The 12,500-nt window shown below is 37.7% G+C and overlaps 1 protein-coding gene across 1 annotated transcript in view; it reads right to left on the reverse strand.

The window, feature by feature from the left end:
- Positions 1-12,500, reverse strand: part of LOC113809840 (proton channel OtopLc) — a 40,275-nt gene that overhangs the window by 15,640 nt on the left and 12,135 nt on the right. Inside the window, exons 2-3 of the mRNA XM_070114795.1 lie at positions 9,393-9,518; positions 7,072-7,261 (exon numbers count right to left, since the gene is read on the reverse strand). Coding sequence (XP_069970896.1) covers positions 7,072-7,261; positions 9,393-9,518 — 316 coding nt within the window. The remainder of the gene's footprint in view (positions 1-7,071; positions 7,262-9,392; positions 9,519-12,500) is intronic.

Consider the following 12,500-nt stretch of genomic DNA (forward strand, 5'->3'; position numbering starts at 1 on the left):
TTTTTTGTGTTTTTTGTTTGTTGGTCTTTCTTTCTTTCGTTTTCTTTTTTCTCGTCTTCTTTTCTGTCTCTTTTATCTTTTTTTCTTGATCGTTTTTCATCCTTCCTTTCTTCTTCTCGGTCTTTCTTTCCATTTTCTGTTTTACATTTCTTTTCTTTCTTTTCTCTTCCTTTATTTCTTTTCCTCCTATTTCGTTCTTCTTCACCCTTCCTTTGCACTCTCATTCCTTTCTTTATTTTCTCTTTTTTCCCTCTTTTCTATCTATTTTTTATTTATTATTATTATTATTATCAATTTCTTTTACCTTTCTTTGTCGTCTTTTTTCTTTTTAACACGCCACCCCACCCTCTCTCTCTTCCCTTCTTCTTCCCTCCTTCTATTCTTCACTGCTCGTTTCTCCTTCAGTCCCTTCCTTCTCCCCTCCCCCTGCCTCTGCCGCACTCCCCCCAGCCTCCCTAACCTTCCTCCCTTCCTTCTTACTCCTCCTTCCCTCCCTCTCTACCCCTTCCCTTCCCCTCTATCCTCTCCCCTCCCTTACTCCCTCCACCCTCCCTATCCTTTCCCTCCCCTTACCACCTACCTCTCCTTCCCTCCCTCCACCTAACCCTTCCTCACTCCTCTCTATCCCTCCACCCTCCCCTCCCATACCCCCTCCCTCTATCCTCCACCCTCCCCTCCCATACCCCCCTCCTGTCTCTCCACCTCTCCACTCCTCCCTCCCATATCCCTCCTCTATCTCCTCCACCCGCCTCCCTCCCGTACCCTCCTCTCATCCCCTCCTCATACCCTCCACCCCTCCCTCCCCCTCTCCCTCCCCCCGTGCAAGTGAAGTGTGCCATCCCGCTCCTCGATTTCCCACAAACTCCCCAACACAGTTAAGAGGTCCCAAGGGCGCCCTCCCCCCCCCCCCTGAACAGCGACAAACAGACGTAATGATGAACCGAAGGAATCTTAATAGCTCCCCTCCCCCCCTCCCCCCTGGACACTGGCTGGTTAGGGGGGTGAATTCGTGGTTTAGAAGTAGCGTTATTTCGCTCGATATTGCCGTTGGATAGCGCTGCTGTCGGGAATGTGATGTGCATAGGTAGTGTTATGAATGATGTTGATGCTGTCGGTATGATGATGTGCATAGGTAGTGTTATGAATGATGTTCCTGTAGCTACTATTATTATTGCTGCTAATACTATGGCCATTGCTACTACTACTAGGGAATGTGATGTGCATAGGTAGTGTTATGAATGATGTTGATGCTGTCGGTATGATGATGTGCATAGGTAGTGTTATGAATGATGTTCCTGTAGCTACTATTATTATTGCTGCTAATACTATGGCCATTGCTACTACTACTAGGGAATGTGATGTGCATAGGTAGTGTTATAAATGATATTGATGCTGTTGGGAATAATATTATTACTACTAATACTATGGCCATTACTACTACTACATGAATGATGTTGATCCTGTTGCTACTATTATTACTACTCCTAATACTATGGCCATTAATACTACTACTAGGGAATGTGATGTGCATAGGTAGTGTTATGAATGATGTTGATGCTGTCGGGAATATGAGGTGCATAGGTAGTGTTATGAATGATGTTCCTGTTGCTACTATTATTACTACTGCTAATACTATGGCCATTACTACTACTACATGAATGGTGTTGATGCTGTTGTTACTATTATTATTACTACTAATACTATGGCCATTACTACTACTACTTTTAATGTTGATGCTGTTGCTACTATTATTACTACTGCTAATACTATGGCCATTACTACTACTACTTCTAATGTTGATGCTGTTGCTAATAATATTACTACTGCTAATACTATGGCTATTAATACTACTACTTCTATTATTATTACTACTACCGCTACTACAGTTACTATTACCACCGCTGCTACTACTGCCACTACAGTACTACTACTATTGTCATCATTATCATTATTATTATCATTATTACTATTTTCATCATCATCATTATCTAGTAATTTCTTTAATTATTATTATTTTATTATTTTCCTCATTATCATTATCATTATCGTTATCGTTATCGTTATTGTTATTACTATTATTATTATTATCGTTATTAATGTTATTATTATCAGCAAATTGATGATGATTACTATTATTATCATTATTATTATAATTCCTAAATTCATCATAATCACTATCGTTTTTATTATCATAATTAGTGTTCTTATCATTATTTTATTATTATTATTATTATTATTATTATCATTATTATTATCATTATTATCATCATTATTGTCATCATTATTGTTATCATTACTGTGTTATCATTATAATTATTTAAAAAAAGAATACCAGCAACAACAGAAATAAAACAAAAACATCTAAATGATAACAACAAGCAAACAAGGACAACAACTACACCACTAACAACAACAACAAAGACAAACAAGCAAATTCAACTAGTCTACAACCTCACCCACGTACTGCGCCTCTAACAAAAAATCCGATATCAACCATATATAAACGAATCAAAAACAATTAATGAATAATCAGTTAATTAATTGATTATCAATTAGGGCAATAAAGAACAACAAAAACACAGGAAAACAACAACGGAATTCCACAAATTCACGAAACGCGAAGAGGATTCAACTTCGGTTTGAATCTAATCTCATTTAGCTTTTAACTGCGCTGTTCAGGTGTTTCTGCTATTTCGGGGGGGGGGGGGGGTTGTGTTTGTGTGTGTATCTGCAAGTTCCTGGATCTGTTCGTGTGTGCGTGTGTGTGAATAAATATATATAGAGACATGTAAATGTATAAATATATATATAAATATTTACAGACTCGCACACATATATACATACATACATATGGATTTGTTTATATATATATATAAATATATATATATATATATATATATATATATATATATATATATATATATATATATATATACGTATGTATGTATGCATGTATATATATGTATATATATATACATATCCATATCCATATCTATATCCATATCTATATCCATATCCATATTCATATCTATACACATATATACATACATACATACAAACATACATTATACATACATACACACACACACACACACGATTTACACATCACACACATTGACATACACACACACACACACACACACACATATATATATATATATATATATATATATATATATATATATATATATTCATAATTTACCCATCAGAGATCTCTCTCTCCTCACTCGATTTCCCACACAAATTAACATATTCACCCCCCCCCTTTAAATTTTCCACAACATAGGCCTATAGACTGTCGATTATACAGCCTTCGAATTTCCAGACTTACTCAAGGGGCATGTAGGCCTACCGTCGCTCAGCCGCGTCAAAGTGTTGCCATTGACTCATACGATTATATAGGCCTATAGACTTTGATGGAGGACCTGTTATATCATTTTTTTTTCACTTTTTATACGGTCTTTGGCTATAGGTTTAAGAGGGAGTAACGGTGTGTAATGTGTGTGGGGGTGGTTGGGGAGGGGGGGGGAGGTGAGTGGCTATGTGTGTACGTGTGTGTGTAAGGGAGGTGAGTTTGTGTGTGTGTGATTTATTTCTAGGGATATATAAATATAAATATATGTATATATATACATATATATATGTGTATATGTGTGTGTGTGTGTGTGTGTGTGTGTGTGTTTATGTGTTTGTGTGTGTGTGTGTGTGTGTGTGTGTGTGTGTGTGTGTGTGTGTGTGTGTGTGTGTGTGTGTGTGTGTGTGTGTGTGTGTGTGTGTGTGTGTGTGCGTTCATGCGTGTGTGTATGTATGTGTGTATGTAAAGAGAGAGAGAGAGAGAGAGAGAGAGAGAGAGAGAGAGAGAGAGAGAGAGAGAGAGAGAGAGAGAGAGAGAGAGAGAGAGAGAGAGAGAGAGAGAGAGAGAGGAAGCAGACACATACATACAGACAGACGAACAGACAGACATAACACCAAAGACACAAGTAGAATTTCGTCGCACCATCTGTCGGACGGCAAGACAACTACCGTTACCGTACAGTTGCCAAGTCGTCCATTTCCTGCCAGGTGTGGGTCGCATCACATAAAATGCGTTGTTTATCGCCTCAGATGGAGCTTCACAACCGGGCCAGACGCATTACGTTAAATGCTAAGTGACCTACCGACCAAAAGATGGCGCGCAGAACTCCCGTTTCGCTCGGTTTTCGCTGAAAATTGGCGAGTTCGTGGTCCAAATGTAACCATATACTGTTGCTATGACACGTGTGCACTGACATATGGACGGGGTACACACGCACAGATAGAGGAAAATACACCCACACCCACACATACGCCCGCGCAAACACACACACACATACATACACACACACAGAAAGAGACAGATAGATAGACAGATAGATAGAGAAATAGATAGATAGACAGACAGATAGATAGATAGATAGAAGTAGAGGAGAAATAGATAGATGAATGGGAAGTAGAGATGGAGAGAGAGAGAGAGAGAGAGAGAGAGAGAGAGAGAGAGAGAGAGAGAGAGAGAGACACAGAGAGAGAGAGAGAGAGAGAGAGAGAAATAGATAGATAGACAGACAGTAGATAGATAGATAGATAGATAGATGAGAAATAGATAGATAGAGAGACAGCAGAGCAATAGATAGACAGATAGATAGTATAGACAGATGGAGAGAAATAGCTAGATAGAATAGAGATAGTGAGAGATAGATGATAGATAGATAGATAGACAGATAGAGAGGTAGATCGATAGAGAGATGGAGGAGAGATAGAGATAGATAGATAGATAGATAGAGAGAGAGAGACAGATAGATAGAAAGAGAGACAGAGGGACAGAGAGATAGAGAGAGAGAGAGAGACAGACAGAGAGAGAGAGAGAGACAGACAGAGATAGAGATAGAGATATAGAGATAGATAGTTAGTTAGATAGATAGATAGATAGATAGAGAGAGAGAGAGAGAGAGAGAGAGAGAGAGAGAGAGAGAGAGAGAGAGAGAGAGAGAAAGAGAGAGACGCAGCCACCCTTAAAAGAACAAACTTTCCAGATTCATCTCCCAGAAAGACAGAAGAAACCCACAAGAGAGACAGAACTTTTAATGAATGATAAAAAGGAGATTAAAAGTAGATACGGATAAGGGTATGAAGGAATAAAGATAATCGTAGACATAACAAACAATTCAGGCCCATTTCTCGGCATTCAAGAAAATTAAAAAGTATTTAGAAATAATAAATAAGTAAACAAATATATATATATAAATATATATATATGTATATATATGTATATATATATATATATATATATATATATATATATATATATATATAGATAGAGAGAGAGAGAGAGAGAGAGAGAGAGAGAGAGAGAGAAATCAATGAATAAAATTATCATCTCAAATTATCATCTATCTATCTATCTATTCATCTATCTATTCATCTATCTATCTATCTATCTATCTATCTATCTATCTATCTATCTATCTCTCTATCTCTCTATCTATCTATCTATATATATATATATATATATATATATATATATATATATATATATGTATATACATACGAGCGTGTGTTTGTGTGTACATGTATATGTATATATATAAACTTATATATGCATATATATACATACATTTATATATATATATATATATATATATATATATATATATATATATATATATATATATATATATATATATATATATATATATATATATATATATATATATATATATATATATATATATATATATATATATATTTATCTCTTTATATAAATATATATGTATATATATATATAAATAGATAAATATATACATATAAATAGATAATTGTATATATATATATATATATATATATATATATATATGAATGCATGTTTATCTATCTATCTATCTATACATGTGCGTGTGTGTAATTAAAATGACCGGCCGAGCCCCAGGTGCGGGCGTCACCTTCAACACACACACAGTTAGCAATAACACGTGAAGGCGCATTAATTAACCACACACTCACCTGTCTTTGCTTTGCTTTGCGTGAAGAGAATCTATTAGTGGTCTCGGCAAGGAGGCGGGGGGGGGGTGGGGGTGGGGTGGGGAAGGGGGGAGGGTAAGAATAATTTCGTTTTTCTTATTTTTTGTTGTTACTGTCTTTTTTTTTATTTTTATTTTTTTTTTTTTACTTTTATCTACATTTTTGTTATTGTTAATTATTTATGTTTATTAATATTATTGACAGCTATTTTCTTTTTAACTCAATATTAATTACGCTAATTCGTTTTTTGTATTTACATTTTTTTTCAATCATCTTTTTTCGTCCTTTTCATTCTCGATTTGTATTATCCATCTAACCATGCTTGTTTATCTATGTATGTACGTTTTGTGTATGTGTGGGTGATGTGATGTGTTTGTGTGTGTGTGTGTGTGTGTGCGCGTGTATCTAAAAATATACGGTCAAATCACTATTAATGAGAGTGATGATTTAAAGAATAATCTTTACCTCGCCTTTATCACTTTCATTATGTTTCCTTATCATTTACCCGACTCCCATTTACCCGACTCCCAGCTGAGCCCGTGACTCTTAAAAAAAACTTTATTTCTTCAGAATTCTTTGTTGGAGCAAAGAAAACGAAATTTTTTTTATCGAAAGAAAACGGTCACGAGAGCGATTCATAGAAAACGGATCTTGCGTGGGGAGACTCTTACAAATCGCTGATTTTCCATAGCGCGGGATACAATAAACGTAGAAAAATAGAATAACTAGATGAGAGAGATAGAGATTGAGGGAAAATAACATGTCAGTTGGGATGATTAACAAGGGAACGCGAAATTGATATCAAAAGGCTCTACAGATCTATTATTTGTAAGCTAAAAAATTACCAATTGATGGAAACGAAATGGTAAGAAAAAGAAATGACACTTCAAAATCCCCCAAAAATATACAACCTATCAAAAGTACTAAAACAAAATGAAATAAATGAAAAACTAAGAAAAAGAAAGTAGAAATATCACTAACAATAAATACAAAAATAACAAAGCGAAAAAAAAGTAAACAAAACATAACAACACTCACTAAGGTTCGGTTTTGGGCCGGTATCCCCCGCCTGTCTCCATGTCCTTGTCTTTGCCGGACTTCTCGTGATGATCCTTCTTCTTGTCCTTCTCTGCGCCGTCAGCCCCCGAGGGCGGTCCCTCATCGGCCTCGTTCTTTAGCTTCTTGTGCTTCTTGTTCTTGGCATTCGGGCCTTTGGTGAAGCCGCTGCCTGTGGGGGGAGAGAGAGGGCGGTCAGGGGAGGCGGGTAGGGAGGGGAAGGCGAGGGGGGGGGGTTTGAGGAGGACATAGAGGGGGATGGAGGGGGGCGTACACACATACATGTACACACACGCACGGAAATGAATTCACACACACACACATATATGTATGTATACACACACACACACACCATATATATAATCATATATATTAATATATATATATATAATATATATTTACATATATATATATATATACACACACACACACACACACACACACACACACACACATCACACACACACACACACACACACACACACACACACACATACACACACACACACACACACACACACACACACACACACACACACACACACACACACACACACACACACACACACACATATATATATATATATATATATATATATATATATATATATATAAAACACTGAGAACAAATACCATTATTGTTGTTACTATTATTAGTACTACCATACTGATAATAGTGATAGTAATAATGACGATAATGATGATATAATGGTAATAATATAATAATGATGCAGAATTTATTAACAAAATGTTAATAATGATGACAACGATAATAACAATATCTATCATTATTACTATCATTATTGCTATTATTAATATCATGATTGCTATTGTCATCATTATCATTATTATTATCTTTATTATGATTTTAATTATCATTATTTATCCTTATTAATGTTACTACCATTCTTATCATTACTATCATCATCATTATCCTTATCATTATTATCATTATCGTTATTATTATCATCATTATTATCATTACTGTCGTTCTTATTATCATTGGTATAATAATGATAATAATGATGATAATAATGATTATCATCATTATCAATGTTATCATTATTGTTATAATGATAATAATAAAAATACCAACAACTATCATTATTATCATAATTATTATCACTATCATTATCATTATCATTATTATCACGAAATAACCTTAATAATAATCATTATTCTCAAAATTATCATCATCACTATTAACACTATTATCATTACCATTATTATCATCAATATCATGATTATTATCATTAATAATATCATAACAAATACGATTATTATCATTATCATTAATTCTATGATTATTAAATACAACTGCTAGTAACGGTAATAATACTGATGATAATAATGATAACAATAGTATTACAAAAGCTGTTTAATGCAAATAAAACGAAAATAAATCAAGTGAAAGCTAGCCAGATCAAGCCAAGCCAACCAATAGCAACCCAACTCAGCCGAATGCAAGACAAAGCAAGCCAACTCAATCAGAAGCAAGCAAATGCAAGCCAAAATCGAGCCAAGCCAAACGAGAGCAAACCCATTCAACCGAGAGCAAGCTAATGCAAGTTAAACCGAGCCAAGCCAACTAAAATCAACCCAACTCAACGAGAAGCAAGCAAAAGCAAGCCGAAATCGGACCAAACCAACAAGAGCAACTTAACAATCAAAAGCAACCAAAGCAAACCAAAAACAACCCGACTCAACCGAAAGGTAGCCAATGCAAGCCAAGAGCAACCCAACTCAACTAGAAGCAAGCCAATTTAAGCCAAAGGCAAGCCAACCCTACCGAAAGTAAGTCAATTCAACCAAAATAAGTCAATGCAACCCAACCCAACCAAAAGCAAGCCACTTCACCCAAAAGCAAGCCAACCCAACCAAAAGCAAGCCACTTCACCCAAAAGCAAGCCAACCCAACCAAAAGCAAGCAACTTCACCCAAAAGCAAGCCAACTCAACCAAGGTCAAGCCAACCCTACCAAAAACATGGCAGCTCAAGCAAAAGCAAGTTAACTCAACAAAGATCAAGCCAAACCTTACCAAAAGCAAGTCAACTCAACTAAAAGCAACCTAACTCAACTGAAAGCAAGCCAATGCAAGCCAAAAGCAAACCGACCCTACCAAAACCAACCCAACTCAACCGAAAGCAAGCCAATGCAAGCCCAAAGCAAGCCAACTCAACACAGATCAAGCCAAACCTTACCAAGAGCAAGCCAACTCAACCAAAACCAACCCAACTCAACCCAAAGCAAGCCAAAGCAAGCCCAAAGCAAGCCAACTCAACCGAGAGCAAGTCCAACGTACCGGAGGGCTTGGTGCTGACCCCCGAGGCGGCCGGGGGGGCGGGGGGCGGCGGGGGGTTGCCGGTCCCGTGGGAGGAGCCGGGGAGGTGCCCGTCCAGGGAGTCGCGCTCGGGGTGGTCCGGGTACGCTGTGGGGGGAGGGGAAGTAAGGTGAGTAAGATGAGTCAGATGGGTGAGTAACATGAGTAATGTGAGTAAGATGAGTAAGATGGGTAACCTGAGTAAGATGGGTAATCTGAGTAAGGTGGATGAGTAACGTGAGTAATGTGAGTAAGATGATTAAGATGGGTAACATGAGTAAGGTGGATGAGTAACGTGAGTAATGTGAGTAAGATGATTAAGATGGGTAACATGAGTAAGGTGGATGAGTAACGTGAGTAATGTGAGTAAGATGAGTAAGATGGGTAACATGAGTAATGTGAGTAAGATGAGTAAGATGGGTAACCTGAGTAAGATGGGTAATCTGAGTAAGGTGGATGAGTAACGTGAGTAATGTGAGTAAGATGAGTAAGATGGGTAACATGAGTAATGTGAGTAAGATGAGTAAGATGGGTAACCTGAGTAAGATGGGTAATCTGAGTAAGGTGGATGAGTAACGTGAGTAATGTGAGTAAGATGAGTAAGATGGGTAACATGAGTAATGTGAGTAAGATGAGTAAGATGGGTAACCTGAGTAAGATGGGTAATCTGAGTAAGGTGGATGAGTAACGTGAGTAATGTGAGTAAGATGAGTAAGATGGGTAACCTGAGTAAGATGGGTAATCTGAGTAAGGTGGATGAGTAACGTGAGTAATGTGAGTAAGATGAGTAAGATGGGTAACATGAGTAATGTGGATGAGTAAGATGGATGAGTAAGATGAATAAGATGGTAAGTAACATAAGGTGGATGAGTAACGTGAGTATGTGGATGAGTAATGTGAATAAGATGTGGAATCTGAGTAAGGTGGATGAGTAAGATGGATGAGTACGATGGATGAGTAACGTAAGGTGGATGAGTAACGTGAGTAATGTGAGTGAGTAATGTGAGCAATATGAGTAAAATGTGTAACCTGAGTAAGATGTTGAGTTACATGAGTAATGAGGAGGAGTAACATGAGTAAGGTAGTGAGTAACATAAGTTGGCTGAGTAAGATGATATATATATAATTATAATTAAATCTTTTTTAAAAGATAAATGTCAATTGATGAAAAAAAGAAACAGAAAATCATACACGACAATATATGAACAGATGTACAAACAAACAAACGAAAAACTACATAAACACGTGAATAAGTAAAAAAAAAAAAAATAAGGAAATACATAAACAGATACACAAAGATTTCAGAAATTATGAAAAACAACAACAATGTGAACTACACAAATACAGAATATGAACAATATAGACGTCAAAAAACATAATAAAAAATTAAATAAATGAATAAAAATAAAATAAATAAATAAAACAAAACACAGACAACACAAACACGGAAATGCAAATACAATACGAAACAAACACAGCAATAAAAAAGAAAACAACATAGCAATAAATACCGCAAAATGCACACCCTAAAACAAATGACAAACAACAAGCGCAATTAACACCAACTTCAAAATCCCCGAGAAAAATAAAATTACTGTTCACACTGTTTTTAATTCTATCTAGTTATCTATTTATCTTTCTTTTTATTTTCTCTCTATCTTCTCTTTCTAATTCATTTGTTGCTTTTTTTTTGGCTTTTCATTCTTGGTCTGTATTCCCCCTTTCTCCTTATTTCTCCTTCTTTTTCTTTCTCTTCTCCTTTTCCTGATGAATTATTCTTTCTTTTTAATTTGCTCTATTTTCTCTTCTTCTTCTTCTTCCTCCTCTTCACTCTTCCTTCTTCTTCCTTACATCTTACGCCTTCGCTTTTCTCTTTTTATATATTCTATAATCTCCATTTCCTATTTTTTATTGCTCATTTCCCTTATTCCCTTATTCCTTTTCGTTCTTAATTCTCATCTTCCTTACCCTCCCTCTTCCTATCATCATCATCTTCCTCCTCTTCCTCACCTTCCTTCAAATCATCATCATCTTCATCCTCTTCCTTTCCCTCCTTCTTCCAATCATCATCATCTTCCTCCTCTTCCCCATCTTCCCTATCTATCCTTTATTCTCCCCTTCCCTCAATCATCATCCTCTCCCTCCTCTTCCCCATCTTCCCTATCTATCCTTTATTCTCCCTTCCCCTCAATCATCATCCTCTTCCCCATCTTCCCTCTCTATCCTTTATTCTCCCCTTCCCCTCAAGCATCATCCTCTTCCTCCTCTTCCCCATCTTCCCTCTCTACCTTTTATTCTCCCCTTCCCTCCCCTCCCTCTTCTTCCGCCTGACGTCCCGAAGGCAATTACCTTAACACGACCCGGACGGAATAACGGAACGGCACCCGGATTTATGGATGAGACGCGAGTGTGACGAAGACGTGAAAGAGGGAGAGAGAGAGAGAGGGAGAGGGAGAAAGGGGAAGGGAGAGGGGAGAGAGAGAGAGAGAGAGAGAGGGAGAGAGGGAGAGAGGGAGAAAGGGGAAGGGAGGGAGGGAGGGAGGGAGGGAGAGGGAGAGAGGTGGAGAAAAGGGAAGGGAGAGGGAGAGGGAGAGGGAGAGAGAGAGAGGGAGAGGGGGAGAAAGGGGAAGGGAGAGGGGAGAGGGAGAGAGAAAGAGGGAGAGGGAGAAAGGGGAAGGGAGGGAGGGAGGGAGGGAGGGAGGGAGGGAGAGGGGGAGGGAGAGGGAGGAAGGGGAGAGGAAGAGGGAGAGAGAGAGAGAGGGAGAGGGGGAGAAAGGGGAAGGGAGAGGGGAGAGGGAGAGGGAGAGGGAGGGAGAAAGGGGAAGGGAGAGGGGAGAGGGAGAGGGAGAGGGAGAAAGGGAAAGGGAGAGGGGAGAGGGAGAGAGAGAGAGAGATAGATAGATAGATAGATAGATAGATAGATAGATAGATAGATAGAGAGAGAGAGAGAGAGAGAGAGAGAGAGAGAGAGAGAGAGAGAGAGAGAGAGAGAGGGAGGGGAAGGGAGAGGGGGTGGGACAGGGAGAAAGGGGAAGGGGAGGAGGGAAAGAGACAGGAAAAGGGATAGGGAGTGAATGAGAGAGGGAGAAA

This window comes from Penaeus vannamei, chromosome 36 (assembly GCF_042767895.1).
Source record: "Penaeus vannamei isolate JL-2024 chromosome 36, ASM4276789v1, whole genome shotgun sequence".
Lineage (NCBI taxonomy): Eukaryota > Metazoa > Arthropoda > Malacostraca > Decapoda > Penaeidae > Penaeus > Penaeus vannamei.